The sequence below is a fragment of the Heteronotia binoei genome, chromosome 19 (genome assembly GCF_032191835.1).
Source record: "Heteronotia binoei isolate CCM8104 ecotype False Entrance Well chromosome 19, APGP_CSIRO_Hbin_v1, whole genome shotgun sequence".
In the NCBI taxonomy this organism is placed as follows: domain Eukaryota; kingdom Metazoa; phylum Chordata; class Lepidosauria; order Squamata; family Gekkonidae; genus Heteronotia; species Heteronotia binoei.
Genome location: NC_083241.1, coordinates 19,007,438 through 19,025,435, shown reverse-complemented (window position 1 = coordinate 19,025,435; position 17,998 = coordinate 19,007,438). Strand labels below are relative to the sequence as shown.

The following is a 17,998-nucleotide window of genomic DNA, read 5'->3' as shown; positions in this document are numbered from 1 at the left end:
AGTCTCAGTAAGGGGAGGGTCATGTCTGTGGTACAGTTAAACTCAGACAACAAAAGGGCAAAATAATGAGCTGTCAGAGACATCAGGACTTTTCCAGCTTGTCCAAGTGGTAGGGTCAGCCAAACCACCCCATAACACAGTGCAATATGACTCTCCTCTTTGTCTCCAGCTGTTCCCCCAAATTTTCCCATATGTAAATACTCCCATGTGGGATACTAAATTACCAGTGTGTGTTTAGCACGATGCAACAGACCAAGGAATAGAAATGCCACTTCCAGAAGCCCTCTTTTAGGTAATGAAGGGATCAAGGATGCACTCACTAGGATTCAAAGTGCTACTCTGAGGCATTCCCAAGGACTTGTAGGTACCCAATCCATGTGTTCCCTATTACAATTTCCCCCATCATCATAGAGTGCCTTCGAAATTCCTCTTGGTGTCAAATATGGTGGGATATGCATGGCTACCATTCAGGAAACATGTCACCCTGAAGTCATGCAAAACTAAGGCCCCATGAGACATCCAATCAACACAGACTGCTGCCAAAAATGGCAGTCACATATCTAGCTCCTCTCTTTGCTCTTTGTAAGGTCCCCATCCACTCCACATCATTGGCTACTGTTGGTGAGAAGTGGAAAAGCATGGAACAGCACGGTTCCTAGAATGCCCCCTCCATTTTCTGCTTGCAATGGGAAAGCATCTTCCTGAACCTGGACAAAACCACATCTGCAAACATGCCTTGGACTCTGGATGCACAAAGCTGAGCTATATATGTCCAGAGATAGTATATACTACAACCACGCAGAAATCTTTTTCATGAGGCAAGCTGGCATGTGAATGGGAAGGCACTTGCTTTTTTTTGGCCACTGTGTGACACAGAGTGTTGGACTGGATGGGCCACTGGCCTGATCCAACATGGCTTCTCTTATGTTCTTATGTGACGCAGAGTGTTGGACTGCATGGGCCATTGGCCTGATCCAACACGCCTTCTCTTATGTACCCTAGCCTTCTGCCTGACATGCTAGTTTTCTATGTATAGAGATGCTTTTTTAAACTCTTGGGACCATTGAGGCATGCTGTTCCCCAATACCTACATTCAAACACTCTGCAGTCCCCTCAGGGATGGACTCTTTTGCATGTTCAGCTTTGAAGGCCCTGAAAATTCTGTCTGAAAAGCTCAGTCACCCAAGAACTTCCACAGGCTACATTGCCTGTCCCCAATCATTTTAAATAAGGCAGCCCAAAAAGAATATGAGTAATACTAAATTGAAACGGATAGCTTGCCTATTTTACCTGCCGGAGGCCAGGCTTTGATGTAACCAGTGCAGTGAACCACAGCGTATTGCGCTTCTCCTTCCTTCACTGGGCCAAGACCATTCCTAAATTGAAAGAAGTATGCTTTTAAAAATGAACATTTTGTTCTTTTCCTCCATACACACAGATGACTTTCAGTCACACAGTGAAGATCTTTGTGGTGGCAGCAGCTCCAAAGCAAAATTTAAAAACTCTGCACAGCCAATCAGGTCTTCAGTGGCCAATCAGAAATCCTGCTGGGTAAAAGACCCACACAGCCCAGGTCATTTTCTAAAAACACTTGGTAGGCTCCAGGAGAGGTGTAGGCAGGTGCCCTGGAAGTGGAGCTGCGGCTTTAACTGCAGTTTTGAATCAGACACTGCACCCAGCTGGCTGGTTTCAAACCCTGGTTTGTCAGTGCAGCAACCACTCCATACTCTGGTCGGGCACAGTTTCTGTAATCCAAGCTTTGTTATTTTATTCTTATTTATTTTTTTTATATTCAATTTATAGCCCACCCTTTCCCGAATGGGCCCTGAGCGGGTAATCAATAATACAAAGTTAAAATCAGATTCATATAATAAAACAACCTAAAAACAAATTCTGCAATTGGTGGTATCAGTTGCCTCTACTCCTTTCATGCATTCCCCAGCTGGTATAAGGTATTTCATCGGGGGGGGGGGGGGAACTGCAGCAGGGAGGCCACAGAATAACCACCTCAGTTGAATGCCTGGTGGAACAGCTCTGTCTTACAGGCCCTGCGGAACTGCAACAGCCCCTGCAGGGCCCTAATCTCCAACACTTGTTCCACCAGGTAGGAGCCAGGACAGAGGCCCGGGCTGAGGCTAAATAGACTTCTTTTGATTTAGGGATTACCAGCAGATGTTGATCCATGGAGTGTAAAGCTCTCCAGGGAGTATACAGTTCAGTCTCCACTGAGCCTTTAGTTTAATCAAAGAAAGTCATTCAAGACCATCTTCAATTTCAACTCATTCAAGTCCACTTCAAACACATTTACAAACCTGGGTTTATTTTTAAAAAATTGACAACCACTAACTCAGTCAGAAAACCTGTGACGCAGATGAAATGCAATCATGAGATTAGATCCACTCTGCTCTGCCATATTTTCAATTCTACAGCTTCATTAAAATCAAATCAGAACTGCAGCATTGTTCATGAGTTCTTTAGCTGCCACATGAAAAGCACCATGCAGAGACACTCTTTGGAGTGCTAAGAAACTGACAGCTGAGCTCATATCTGTAGCTCTGAGTTCCAAGCAGAATGCAACCTAATGCATCAAAAAGCTGACCCCTGGCAAAAGAAAGGCACGCACCTGTATCTTTTCCTCATGGTGGTTATTCTGTTCAGAGGCAAATGATCTAAGGGGGCATTTCCACACCTGGAATCAAAGCAGCATGGCAACAAATTTGGTAACATTTCTTGCGAAGAACATAAATATTAAGGGCATTTAAACTGCATGCTCACATGCCACACACACAGATGGACGCTGGTGAATTTTAGTAACATTCATTTGACAGGAAACCACAGTCCAGTCACTTTCTATAACATTCTTATTATTACTTGGCTGGACACAATGCCTCACAGTGAGGAGTCTTCAAGGAGAATGTCCTTCCCCTGATGGAAGACTTCATCAGCCAGAGGAAACCCCCTCACTCTATGGAAGGGGATCAGCAACTCAAAGTCTTTGGCTTGATTTGCTGCCACTCACCCCCCCATATACCTCAGATATTCCAAGTTCTAAAGCGGGGGGGGGGGAGGGGGAGAACAGAAAACTAAAACTCACAGACAAAAACTTATTCTGCAAAGGAAATACCTTCCATAGTTACTAGCCAATAACATTTTTTGCTAATCCCCCATTTTTGTGCTATCCTGTGTTAGTTGTTTGTAATAACATGAATTAAAAACAAAGAATCTGCTGTCCTCAAATTTACAACAGTGTTCCTTCCTGACCTTCTGAAGGTGATTTCTACCTCCAGATGAATGGCCATTTGCAAGCAGAATCAATCATTTGAGTCCCCAGTGAAGAGAAAAGTGGGATGAAAGTGTATTAAAATCAGACCCAGGGTGTGATCACAAGAGTTATTTGGCCTGCCATAGCCACCCCTCCCCTCCAGATCAAACAGGCACGTTAACACATGCACATCTGGGCCCCATGCCATTCCTGCCCCTACCTCAGGGGTGGTTTTCGCCTACAACTCCCATCAACCCCAGCCATTGGCCATGCTGGCTGGGGCTGATGGGAGTTGTAGGCAAAAAAACATCTGGAGAGCTACCCTTGGCCACCCCTACCCTACCTCATCCTGCGATGCCTCCCACACACAATTTAAGCCAGCAGTACTTCCCAGTGGCAAATTGTTGAAGCACTTGTGTGGTGTATTTCCGGCCCATCTGATTGAATGCTCCTCTAAGTGTGTGTGCAGCAGCCCATGACTGTGTTGCAGTCTGACTGCTGCGCAGTGTCTCTTTCTGGGGCGGCTTTTTTAAAGCTGAGATACTACCGCAGCAAATTCCTAGTGTGATCCCACACCAAATCAAAGAAGCTTAGCAGTGTTTATCACAGTGGATTTCTTATCCCCGCTAGTGAAGACTGCATTGTTTGTTTTGCCATATGTAATATAAAGCCTGTATGCTCATGCCGAAAGGTAGTAAACCTCTGAATGCCAGTGCTGGAAGGCAGCATCAGGGCCTCTCTGTCTTGGGCTGGCCACTGTGTGAAACAGGATGCTGAGCCAGATGGACTACCGGTCTGCTCCAGCAGGGCTTTTATATTCTTACTGATCTGGGGAAATTCCACTCAGTTCATGGTTTCCAAGCCACTTATGCATGGCAAAATAGTAGGCCACTTAACGTTATAATATTTTTCAATCCTACATCTATGACGTTTTAAGAATGAACTTAAAACCAAAAATTGATAGCACAGCAAATGTGTCCTGCAAAGAACGGACATCTATCAAGGAGCCTAAATTGGCTGCAGCACCTCATTGCATACACCCTCAGGTTTGTCTCTGTGTAACAGTATGGAATAGTTCACAAACACAGGTATGCAGTCTTCATATAGGACAGAGTATATGGATGGGTACACACACAGGTGTACATGTGAACCTGCCTTTTGGATAGTTTTAAAAGCAACTGCAATCACAGTGAGAAAGCTACTAGGTTAAAAAGCCATCCTTTTTCCTTGGAGGAACAGCTGGACGCAGTTAAAAAAATCCAAAAAATTAATGATTATGCTAAATATATTAGTGTATTCTTCTGCATATATCAGAATTTGAGGTCAACCAAGGATAATTGTCAGTCCTGAACTGGCTACCAAACCATAAGGGTCTTTGCTCATGAAGATGTGGTGATGTGGCTTTAAAATATATGAGGTGGCAAATTCACAAAGGAGAGGACTCTAAAAATATTAGCCACAACAGCTAAATGGAAACTCCGTGTTCAGAAACAGTTTATCATAGCATATTGGACAGTTATGCTGCTAGTGTGTGGGGCATTTCAAATTGGAAACATGGTTGTTGTTTTTTAAAAGATGAAACCAATACACATGTACAGAAACCTCAAGTATTTTGCAGGACCAAGATTTAAATAACATCCCTTCAGTTTGGAAGTTTTGATTAATTATGACCTTACGATTAAATTGAAAAAAGAAATGAAATGTTGAGTCAGGCACTTTTCAAGTTTTGAAAACTGCATAACAGAAATGCTTTTAAGTCTTGCTCATCTACCTAAAATTAGCTAGCTGCTTAATTCCCTTGCCTGCATACATGTTTTAAAATAATATCGGTTAGTTGAGAAATTCAGTGCAACCACACGTGATTTCAGTAATCACATAACCATATATCAAATCACAGCTTACATTCCAGAGGCTGGACTTGATATATCGTTTTCTGGGCCAAAGTACAGGAGAAAATTAGACTGTTAAATGCAACTGGGGAATACGCCATCAATTGTAGGTGAATAGAAGATTCCAATTTGCAAACACAGGAACAAAATCCAAAGAATAACAGTATCTGAACAGAATGTGGTACCTCATGGTTTGCAACCCTCCATCTTTGTAATCATATGATTTTATAGTGTTTGTCTGGGGGAAGGATGGTAGTAGGAAAAGCAGTCAAGTTGCAGACAACTAATGGCAGCCCCATAGGACTTTCAGGACAAAGGACAAATAGAGGTGTTTTGTCATTGCTTGCCTCTGCGTAGCAACCCCAAACTCCCTTGGTGGCCTTCCATTCAAGTACTAACCAGGGTTGACCCTGCTTAGCTTATGAGATCTGACCAAATTAAGCTTGCCTGAGCTGTCCAGTTCAGGGCCTGGGAGAAGGGAGCTAAGATGGTTCTCTTTAAAATTTCTGGCAGTGAAATGGAGGCTCCAATTTGACAACCAGTATCTGTCCTGCATCTTTTACTGCACAAGCTGAATCCAGGGGAGACAAACCACTGACCAGAACCTACCACTCCACTAAGCAAAGTCTGCAGTCTTTCTCCAGGTGTACGGAGGCATCTTTTAGTGCCTCTTCTACCAATGGAAGAGCCACTTCAGTTGCGAGAAGGACGATTTTTGCACACAGCTTACCTCGCAGTCACAATCCTGTTCCCTCCGCAGCGTCCGGTCGGATTTCCCACCATCTGCGCCGAAGTTACAGGAAGTGCCGCTGCTTTTGCGTAGCAAACGTAAACCGCTAAAACCCAGTTTATGTTTGCTACGCAAAAGCCACAGCACTTCCTGTAACTCCGGCGAAGATGGTGGGAAATCCGACCGGACGCTGCGGAGGGAACAGGATTGTGACTGCGAGGTAAGCTGTGTGTGAAAACGGTCAAGGTTTCTTAGGCTGGAGGGAGGCTTCAGACTTCGCTCAGTGGATATTCGTCCTTTCTAACATAGCATTCTGCCCAATACGTATGGATGCCGGTTGTCTGTGGGGTGTCAGCAGAAACTGAGTACCCTGCTTGCCTACTTCCTGACGGAGCCCCAACTGCAATGTTTTGTCACAGCCACCTCGTAAGAACAGCTTTGCTGAATCAGCTCCATCCTGATTCCCACTACAGACAGCCAGATATTTCCTGAAAGCTCTTCAGTAGGGCTTTCTTCTGTTGTTGCTGTTCTTCTTCCACCAACGCTATCCATCAAAAGATATTCAGAGCACCATCAGGGATTTGTTTTCTCTTCTCCCCTAGCCCCAGCCCTTTCTGGTACTGCCACAGCTGTTAATTTATGAAATCCCCAATTATTTCATGAGTAGTTTTCACTGGACCCTGACCTGGATGGCCCAGGCTAGCTAAACCCGTGCAGATCTCATAAGCTAAGCAGGATCAGCCTTAGCACTTGGATGGGAAGCTGCCAAGGAAGTTCAAGGCTGTTAGCAGAGTCAGGCAATGGCAAACCACCTCTGTTCACCTCTTGTTTTGAAAACCCTGCAAGGCTGTGATTTCATGGCACTTTTTACCATCAGTTTCCACTGGAGGTCACTTGCTATCTGCTGCCTTGGGAGAACCTTTAATAGCTATACAGCTTGGCCATTAAAACCAACATTAAAAAAAATAAAGACAGGGTGGAACAGAAACAGCCCCTTTCAGGCTAATGAAGAGCAATAGCTGAAGCATCACATAGTTAGAAGGAACAATATACCTCATCCGGCAAATGAAAGAACGTCTCGATCCCATACACATTCTCATGGATGATTGCTGGCCCTCTTTCTTCACTGTCCCTGTCTTCAAATCCAAAATCCTCCCTTTAAAAAATAAAGAAAGAAGAAAGAGCAAAGAGATGAGTTAGAGACAACCTCCCAAGCACATACATTTTAGCTCTGGAATCACAATCCAGCAGGTATCATCTGATATTCCACCTCTCTGTAAAAGTGGGCTGGTTCATATCCCATGACGCAATCACTAGAATGGTGCTCCAAAACTTGACATCTTCAGGGAAGCATTTTCACAGCACTGAAAGGAATCCTTAAACATCTGCCATGGAACCTGTACATGCAAGCAGAGGATTCTTGGACTTATTTTAAGGTGCATTCTCACCTCAGCCAAGAGTCTGGACAGGATTGGGGGAGGGCTGCAATCCATGTCAACTGAAGTTATTTAATATATGCATCACATTTTTCTCTGATTTTTCTTTCGTTGTGAAAGACAAGGTTCCCACAAGGTCTCCTACCCCAAACACTTGCCCAATTCATACCTGCTTTGCTTCAGCATGGTTTCTCTATCCCGTTATATCCTAGCATGAGTGTATCCTACAATACACATAACCACCCCCCAACCCCAGTTGAGTACTTGAAGAGAAGACCAGTAGTAGATGAGAACCTGTCCTTCAGGAAAGCTCACCTGCCACTAATTATCTTTCTCACTGATGAGCCTTTGATACATTTTGATTAAGTTGATTAAGTTAGATCATTGCTACTTAGTGGCTCTTGAGTCACTGTTAGATCAGAGATACTCAATGGCTGCTAGATTAGTGATAATGGCTTGGAAGCCACCTGTGGCTCTTCTACACACCACTCCCTGATATAGTACCCACCCCATGTTCCACTTCCTGATACACCTTATAGTTGGCAGGTGGTTCACACTTTGAGGAACTGGCACATCAGTAGACTGCAAGCCTCATGCCAAGGAGACCCATTCTCTACAACAATCCCATCCCCCTTCTTTGCAGCCTCTGTGCTATCATCCCAGCAATTACTGGGAGGAGTACAAGCTGGCTGCAGAGAAGAGAGAAGGGACCACCACCATCGCAGACATCTGGGATAAGAGCAACCTGGCCAAAGTGTGGTGGTGAGAGTTTTATCCTCCTTTCCCCCATGGCAAGCTTGCTTTTCTCCAGGTGTCTCGCAAATATTATTCTTTTGCTTGAGCTGAGGACAGAGCACTTTTGCTCAGCCTGGCCTACCTTACAGGGTTGTTGTGGGGATACTGGATGAGGAGAGAAATAATGTAAGTTCTTTGGGTTCCCACTGGGGAGAAAAGCAGGGTATAAATAAAAAAAAGTAAGAATTAAAGACCAAAAGATTAAAAAAAACCCCAAGGTGGGCCAAATTTTGAAAACCTAAGTCTTACCAATGCCATGGACTCATCTGGCTAAGTCACTCTTTTTAAGACTCTAGTCCTCCTCTGTAAAACTGAAACAAGAGCGATCCAGTATGCAAGATGGTTGTGAATATAAAAAATGCACGGCGCTTTGCTATAACTGTGGTACATACATTATATGTAGAATTTATTTCTCCTGCCACCGTGATTCACTGAGAATTCAGTCAGTTTGAAAGAAAAAACAATATAAACAACCAGCAGTTCAGTGGTTCAGAAAACAACCAGTGGTTCATCTAATCCAGCATCCTGTCTCACAGAGTGGCCAACCAGTTCCTCTGGAGATCCAACAAGAGGACAACCTCCCATCCACCCTGGCAATGCACACTCTGAAATATTATCAAAGGCGTTAATACACAGCAGCACAATCTCCTGTATATAGAAGCAGGAAAATACTGACTACCAAAACTGGGTTAGCCATTGTGTACGTTTGCAAGAAGACTATCAATTAAGATCTCAATAATTAAACTGCAGAGAAGCAACAACCTTCTTTTCTGACAAAGTCACACACCACCGGCTTATAAAACTTCCCCTTTCTTCTTCTAGACAGTTATGACCTACATAATTGCTTCCATCTGATCTTCTGGCACAGAATGCTTTACCAGAGCGTGCCACCAGCAGTCATATTTTTGACCATGACGTCTTTCCTTTGGAATGTTTTCAAAAATGCCTCAAAGGTTAACACACAAGCCAGATCTTGCCCCAAAATACATCCCCATGCAAGCCCAGCGACCTACTTTTAAGTGTGACTCAGAAGGTTATTTATGAAAAGGGGGGAGAAGATTATCTCAAACTATTTGTTCTTCATTGTTGTAGTTTGCTAAACTAAGACCTGGAGGACTCTCATTATGTCTGATGAAGACAGTTGTCATTCTAATCCTCAGACCACAAGGAGTCTCTGGGGTAGGAAAGTAAAACAACGGACATGTGCAAAAAGAAATGGATGTCAGAACTTGTAACTTTCCTGTGTGCCCTTAGCATAACTGACTCCATATTGAAAGCAAATACTAACCCAAGCAGCTTCCCAAAACACTAACCAGTTCCCTTGCTGTGTATGCTTGTGCATTTCAAACAAACTGTGATCACTGACGCATAACAGATAGCCCAGGGTCAACATCTGCAGAGCGCCTTTGAAGCCGGACCGGCCTACACTTTCTCAGCGGGATTCCATCCTCCTTGCCTGATAACAACCCTGAGAAACAGACTGTTGTCTCTACCTCTATGAGTGATCGGTTTATTGTTTCAACAGAACCACATAAAGTGTATCGAATACTGGGTGTCTGTTATCAGTGTTATTCTGCACCTCAAGCTCTGAAGTTCTCTAATAAATGCCTATACTTGCAACTAAGTCTTGGGCCTTTCTTGAAGTTCTGCCAGTTCTGACAATGGAAGCTGCTAGGGGACTCCTAAATACAGTTTTCCAGTTATCATTCATACCCCTCCAGTGCCATAGCTATGGGGGGGCCCAGGCCATTGGAGGGTCTCCAGGATCAGAGAGAGAGCAGAAGAAAGAGAGAGAAAAGGAGAGCAGCAGAGAGGGGGGTAGCAAGGGGGGGAGCGGGAGAGCAGCAGATAGAGAGAAGTGGCAGTGTGAGAGAGAGGGAGACAATGAAAGAGCGGCACCACGCGCGTGAGAGAGAGAACTGCAGCGTGAGAGAGGGGGACAGTGAGAGAGCTGGGGTCGGGCGGGCTGGCTGCTGGAGGGAAGAAGCAGCCAAGCCCCACAGCCCCCACAAATACCAAATTTTTTAGCTCCCGGGCCCCTCCACACAAATTTTTCTGACTACGGGCCTGTACCTCTCCTCCCCAGTCCATTCCCTATATGAGCATGGCTTAGTGGCAAATGGAGAAGACACAGTGCAATACATGGCTATGGACTTTAGTACCATCTTCAATTATTTCCTGTCCTGTTAACCAAATGAGGAGATGGGCCACATTGCTGCTGCTCCCCCTGCTTCCCCTGAAGCAAGGGGGGGGCATCATTTTTGCTCCATAGTATACAGGACAGGAGGAAACCCTCACCAATTTCCCACTCACCGTACGCCGCTCTGACATTCCTCTTTTCAGCACAGCGTCCTTCCGATTTCCCACTATCTGCCCCAGGGCTTCAGCTTGCATCGCTATTTTTGCGTGGCAAAGAGAAACTGGTTTTTAGTGGTTCCTCTTTGCCATGCAAAAATGCTGATGCAAGCTAAAGCTCCAGGGCAGATAGTGGGAAATCAGAAGGATGCCATGCTGAACAGAGGAATGTCAGAGCAGCGTAGGCTGAGTGCAAAATTGGTCCCTGAGAAAGGAGGTAGGAGGGCACTTGAACACATACACATGAAGTTACCTTACACTAAGTCAGACCCTTTGTCTTTGTAGAACGGTATTGTCTGCTCTGAGTGGCTCAAGTCTGCTCAGTGCTTTGAGACAATTTCACCCCAATCAAGACATTTTTCACTCTTAAAATATAAATAAATCTCTCCCTCATCAGACTAACTTCATGTGAAGGCTGCAGTGCTGGATTAAAGGACTGGCAGAACTCTGCGTATCAGATTCCGTAAACTGGGATTTTGACCTCTCTGCTATTGTACTGCTTGGACACAGAGTTAGTGGCATCAGTAGCTGAATGATCCTATCCAATAGCTCAAATCAGCTAGCAAAAACAGTTTCTGAACTGGCTCAAGAACATGTTTGAGGGCGAGTCTGAGGACAGATATTGCTTTTAGCACGGTTTTTTTGGGCAGGAACACACAGGAATGCAGTTCTGGCTGGCTTGGCGCCAGGGTGTGTGGCCTAATATGCAATAAATTCCTGCTGACATCAGGGGGTGTGACATCAGGGTGTGTGCAGAAAAATGCTGACATCAGGGGGTGTGACCTAATATGCAAAGGAGTTCCTGCTGGACTTTTTTGGCTTTTAGCGTGCAAATTCAGTCAGCAATTTCCATCGTGTGATTCTCTCTTAGGATCTTTTGTTGTCCCCCCATCTTTGCCTGGCTGTTCCTTGATTTTAATTGATCTTACTGTAATTGTTTTTAATTGCTTTATGGTTTTATTGTGGATATTTAATGATGTTGTTAGCTGCCCTGAGCCTGCTTCGGTGGGGAGGGCGGGATATAAATGCAATAAATAAATAAATATATACATCCCACTTTACATTACAGACCTACCACTAAAGTAGCAGCTGCGGAACCTCAGTTCTATCAGTGTATGGGGGGTGGCTTAATGAATGGAAGGCTCACAAAGAAAAAGAAAATATCATTTCATTTTAAGTATAATAGTGGAAATGACTTTTGACAGATGTCCGCAAATAAACCAAAAGCCAATTGGACTAAGATTGGGGGTGACCTAGGTTCAAATTCCCACTCTGTCACAACTTCACTGGGCCCGCCACTCTCTCTGTCACCCTCATCTACCTGACAGAGCTGTTATGCGGAAGAGGCCAGGTCCACTGACCTAAGCTCCTTGGAAGAAGACTGCAATTACAAAAGGGAACATAAATAAAGTAAGCAGATTTTATTAAATATTAGGCCACAATTTACAAACAGCAGCTGTGTGCTTAGCTCTGACCAACAGCACTGGGCCATAACATTACACATTTTCCTGGTTCCAGCCCATACCCATTGCTGCTGCCCTGAATATCTATATATGTGTGTGTGTACAAGTGTTTAAATGCAGAACCTTTAGACAGAACAGGATAGTAGGGGGAATTAAAACACAAGACTGCAGCTTTCAGTGGGAGCTGCATCTTTGCCATAAGCATCCCAAGCTGGGCTGAGAGAGACACACAACTGCTTGCCTAAGGCAACCTATGTGAACTCACAGCCCAGGTGACATTTGGTTCAGAGGCTCACCTTGCCACACTTGCTTTAAGGATAGCCCAGGGGACACGCCTTAGATCCAAGTCTGCTTTCTGTGCTTCAGAAATATTTGGCATTCAGTTCAGACCAAAGATTTGGGTTCTCACAGTAGTCAAGGCTCTTTCCCCCCGTCTGGTGCTCTGGCTCACACTCATTTCAATACAATAGAAATTATATATTTAAAACTCAGCATGTTGAACTTTATATGCAGATAATCAGAGGCAGATCCATTTTTTATGGTCTGTTTTTTTCCATTCCCTCTTAAAATTCCCTCTAGGGCAGCAGCTCAGTCCAGTTCTTCATTCAAAGCCTGATTCTCTTGTTCTTTTTGATTCCACAGAATTGCCCTATACAGCCAGAATGTTAATGTTAACAGCATACACAGCAGACCACAAACCAGTTCTCAAAGAGTTCCCCCAAACAGTACAGCACAATTTCATATGTACTGCACCTCAGGTTGTCAAAATTCTGCAACCAACAAAGATGGCACAAACACAGACCAATTTGTGTAGCTGAAAATAGTTGCATGAGTTATCTGAGTTATATAAATGCCAATGGCGTTGTGCCCATTGGTTTACCAGAATAACTCTCATCCCCAATTAGAGAGGCAACAGCCTGCTAACGTGTTTCCATCCCTGCTCTGCAATGACTCTTCCTCACCGCTAGGGATACCAGGGGACCACCTTAGGTGGGACTAATAGCTACTACAGCAACAAGGCCTACAGAAATGGCTCAGGCTGTTCCCATCTATGGTGGTCCTTCCAGGAGCCCCACCCCAGGCAGAGGTCAGGGCCAAACAACCTGCTTTACTTACCATGAACTAAATGCAATGACGGGGGCAGGCTCTGCTCATTATATTGGGGGTACTTAATTCCTCTCCTTTGCTATTTTTCAGAAAATTGCTACCCTTCAGCCAAGCTGTTATTTGCTCCACAGGCACCTGTACTCCTCCCCCCAAAAAGGGGGGGGGGGCATGTAGATCAGGAAAACAGCATGGGAGGAAAAGGCTGAGAACCTCCAACCATCTTTCCAGATCAGATTAAATTCCCACTCCATGGCTTCACGTAACTGAAGAGTCTGATCTCAGATCTTCTTAGCCAAATCCTGTGTTATGCCAAAAGATTAAGCTTCCATCAACACCCTCAATATACAGACTTCTCTTCTTCCGCCAGTTGAAAAACAGTTGAAAAACGTCAAGAGCGTGTAACCGACGCTCAGCCTCCGAAGCCGGATTGGGGTAATACGCTGGCAACGAGATGTCAGCATTGAGATGAAAGGATGACAGGACCTTCGGAAGGAAGGTAATGTCCGGACGGAGCACCACTCCTTCAGGAGTGAAGGTTAAGTAGGGGGTATCACATCGGAGAGCCGCCAGTTCACCTACACGTCTGGCCGACGTCACTGCGACCAAGAAGGCCACCTTCCAGGCCAGAAGATGTGGAGCACAGGTAGCCATTGGTTCAAATGGTTTTCCAGTCAAAGCCTTGAGCACCAAGACCAAGTCCCAAGCTGGCGGGGGCACCCGCACTGCTGGATAAAGCCGGGCAAGGCCCTTCAGGAACCTCTTAGTGTCCGGGTGGGTAAAAACAGAGTGTCCATCCACCCGCGGATGTCCTGCCGAGATGGCAGCCAGGTAGACACGTACTGACGATACTGCCAAGTCCGTGTCCAGCAACGAGAGTAGGAAGTCAAAGATGAGTGGCAGGCCCGCCTCACACGGGTGGGCCCCCGCCGCCTCCGCAAACTGTGCGAACCTACCCCACTTGTAGGAGTATGACTTACGCGTGGACAGCTTCCTGCTGTTCAATAAGACGAATCGCACTCTCTCCGATAACTGTCGCGGCTCAGACGCCATGCTGTGAGCCTCAGGTGCGGAACATCGTGGTGGAGTACCCGACCTTGATGTGAAAGTAGGAGATTCTGCACCTGCGGGAAGTGGTGAAACTCTCCCTTGGCCAGCTCCAGAAGAAGCGGAAACCACTGTTGGCGTGGCCACCACGGTGTTACGAGGATACCCACCGGCCGGTCCTGCAGAACCTTCTGCAGCACCCTCGTTATGAGTGGAACGGGGGGAAACAGGTACACCTTGTGCCAGCACCATGGGACGAGGAGGCCGTCTCCCACAGACATGGGGTCTACCCCCCCTCTGCTGCAGAACAGCTTGCACTTCTTGTTGCCCCTCGTCGCAAAGGCGTCGAGGTCCGGTGTGCCCCAACGCTGGAAGACCGGTGCCAGATAATCCCAGTTCAGCTCCCACTTGTGGAGGAGCGCCCCTCCTCGGCTGAGGAAGTCCGCTCGAACGTTCTGCTCTCCTGGAAGGTGAGTGGCCACCAGGGACATCCCTAGGGACCCGCACATCTCCCAGATGCTCATTGCCAGTCTGCACAAACTGCGGGACACCGTGCCCCCTTGCCGGTTCAGGTAGGCCATGGTGGTGGTGTTGTCGGTCATAATGGCCACCGACCTGCCCCGAACCAGGGTCTGGAAAGAGTGCAGAGCGTGAAACACTGCCATCAGCTCCAAGAAGTTGATGTGCTGACCTCGGAGCCGGTTGGGCCATGGGGCTCCCACGCACAGTCCCGAAGCGTGGGCCCCCCACCCCCACAGGGATGCGTCCGTCGTCACTGTGATAGAGGGCGGGGGCCTCTGGAAAGGAACCCCTTCCACTAGGTTGCATTCTGTCCCCCACCAAGTCAGGGAGTCCAAAACCTCCGGAGGGACTGTCAGCAGTCGAGACAATGGGTCGCTGTTGCAATTGAAGACCCGAAGAAACCAGAGTTGTAACGGGCGCATGCAAAGCTTCGCTGTGCCCAGGACCCCGGTCGTAGCTGCCATTAGTCCCAGAAGCCGTTGAATCTGACGAGCTCGCACCGTGGGGTTCTGGCGGAGGGTGGAAACCGTCCTGATGATGACCTGTGCGCGGTCTAGGGGAAGGAAAGCCCTGCAGACCACCGAGTCCAGGACTGCACCGATAAATTGCACCCGTTGGGAGGGCTGTAGATGAGACTTGCTCCAATTGATTTGGAGGCCCAGTTCTGCTAGGAGGGCAAGAGTGACGCCGATGTGTCGCAGCAGTGAACCCTGTGAATTCGCCACTATCAACCAGTCGTCGATATACGGGAACACCGTCACCCCTTGCAGACGCAGGTGGGCGGCGACGACCACCATGGTCTTGGTGAAGACCCGCGGGGCAGTGCAGAGGCCAAAGGGAAGGGCCCGATATTGGAAATGGGAGTCCCCAATAGCGAAACGTAGGAACTGTCGGTGGGAAGGATGGATGGATACATGAAAATACGCATCCTTCAGGTCTAGGGTGGCCATCCAAGTGTCCGGTCTGAGGAGGGGAAGAATACACTTCAGGGAGGTCATACGAAACTTGTCGCAGCGGACGAAGACATTCAGCGCACGGAGATCCATGATAGGCCGGAGGCGAGCTAGACTGGGAAGCGAGCTAGACTGCTGTTCTTTTGAGGGGTTATAGAGTGTTTCAAGCCCGTCCCTGTGGCATCGGTCCCATCGCTGTAGGGCCTAGGGGGCCGGCGCAGCGGCCCGCTGAAGCAGCCTGTCGGTCACTTCCGGGTTCCTGTCCTGCATCTCGACCTGTGTTATTAGTGACAGGCTGCTTCGGCGGGCCGCTGCGCCGGCCCCCTGGGTCCCACAATGATGGGACCGATGCCACAGGGACAGGCTCGAAATACTCTATAACCCCTCAAAAGAACAGCAGTCTAGCTCGCTTCCCCCGAGCCCTGCCGCCATAAGCCTCAAGGGGGCTCATTTTGCGGCATCTCCCGGCGGGAGGGTGGCACCCGCACGGGACACATATCAAATGAAAGAGGGGGCGCAGGGCTATCAGAAACAGCTGGCGGAGGGAGTCGGGAGACCACCCCACTGGGGGATCCACACCCTGAAAGTGATGAAGGTGGCGCAGATAGAGCCAACAGAGCAAACAGGACAAAATAAATAGGCTGCATTATGCAGCACAGTTGAGAAAGTGACTTATCCCATATACTGATGAAGTATATACAGGATTTGAGAACAAAATTGTTTCCGGCGGTGATATTTGGGGGATTTTTGGGGACATCACAGGAAGTGCTGTGAAGTCACTTCCTGTTTCCGGCAGTGGCATTTGGGGGAAATGATGTCATTTGGGGGAAGTGATGTCACAGGAAGTGATGTCACTTCCCGTTTCCGGCAGGTGACGCGGGGAAATGATGTCACAGGAAGTGGTGTCACTTCCTGTTTCCGGCGGTGGCATGGCATCACCGGAAGTGACGTCACCGGAAGTGACATCACTTCCTGTTTCCGGCAGGTGACGCGGGGAAATGATGTCACAGGAAGTGGTGTCACTTCCTGTTTCCGGCGGTGGCATGACGTCACCGGAAGTGACGTCGCCAGAAGTGACGTCACTTCCTGTTTCCGGCGCCGCGCACGCTTCGCGCGCGCACCCCTGCCTTCCCCCTTCCCCCCCAAGGTGTCCCTGGCTGGCCTTCAGACATTATGGTCACCCTAGGTGGTGAGCTCCCCTTCATTGGCAGTCTTCAAAATGCGGCTGGATGATTATTTGTCAGAGATGCTTTAGGCTGATCCTGCACGGAGCAGGGGATTGGACTAGATGGTCTGTGTGGCCCCTTCCCACTCTATGATTCTATGATTTTTCAGACTGCTTGTTTCTTAAAATGTACACATGTCCACTGCTGGATTTTAAGAGTTTTTGTTGGTTTGCTGTTATTTTAAAGCAAAATGCTGTCCTACTGGTTTTAGGATGCATCTTATTGTTTTACCAGCTGTTTTATATCACTCTGAAGGTCTATTTACAAATTAGCAGTTTATTTACAAATTATTATTTTATCAAATTTTATCAAAGGAATCATAAAGAGTCTTTTTAAAGGCCTTAACTACTCCACCAAATGCCAATTCAGCTGATTTCTTCATTTTTGTTTCTTACTCAGAAGGCCAAAAGGGATTTGCATATCATTTTGCATCTGACTAATTAATCATATCATTTCTACAAAATGCTTAAAAAGCAAACGTGCCTCATCTCAATAAAATTAGAAATTCTCAGAGTCTTAAAATGAAGCTATTTTTAAAGACACCATTGCCTTTGTAATCCTGTACAGAGTACTGTGGCAGTTGAGACAACGTATCTGGAAACAGACCAAGCACATAATTCAGATCTTATGCTGAAAGGCTGCTGGGCTGTGAAGGGGGAAAACAGAGCAATATATCAGATGGGCTGTAAGCACTTCTAGATGTAGTCTTCCTCTAGGACACGTTGTTTGCACACTCTCCTTCTTCAGGGACTTATTTGCCAAGGAACCCTGACTAACTGCATCAGGCCCCACTTGGGTGCTGTAGGAGCTTCTGAGGAATATACCAGAGGCACAAACATACATTTTATGAGGACCTCTTCCAGAACGCCTGGCTGATCCACTTGAACCAAGAGTACATCCAATAATTTGCTGAAAGAACGTACAGTTGAGTGTGGGCAAAATGTTTTTCAGATGCGTTTGTCCATTGCTGCTTTTCTCATCAAGAAATTCCCGAAAGGCATCCAAATAACTCCAGGGTCCCTCCTCCCAACACGATTATTGATTTGAAAGAACAGCTCAGCCTAGAAACTCTTTTGGCTTCAGTCCTATTCTTGCACACACAACAGCGTGCAAAGAGAAAATCTCCTCATTCCATGAAAGTACTGCCAGATCTATACAACTTGAGACTGAGCTTCACGCAACCCAACAGCTATGTACGAAGAGTCAACCAGAAGCT

The 17,998-nt window shown here is 46.8% G+C and overlaps 1 protein-coding gene across 3 annotated transcripts in view; it reads right to left on the bottom strand.

Moving 5' to 3' along the window:
- Nucleotides 1-17,998, bottom strand: part of ARNT2 (aryl hydrocarbon receptor nuclear translocator 2) — a 151,574-nt gene that overhangs the window by 79,141 nt on the left and 54,435 nt on the right. For all 3 annotated transcript variants that reach the window (XM_060260270.1, XM_060260271.1, XM_060260272.1), the window contains 3 exons: nucleotides 6,935-7,037; nucleotides 2,624-2,689; nucleotides 1,291-1,376 (listed from right to left, as the gene is read on the bottom strand). In XM_060260270.1, coding sequence (XP_060116253.1) covers nucleotides 1,291-1,376; nucleotides 2,624-2,689; nucleotides 6,935-7,037 — 255 coding nt within the window. The remainder of the gene's footprint in view (nucleotides 1-1,290; nucleotides 1,377-2,623; nucleotides 2,690-6,934; nucleotides 7,038-17,998) is intronic.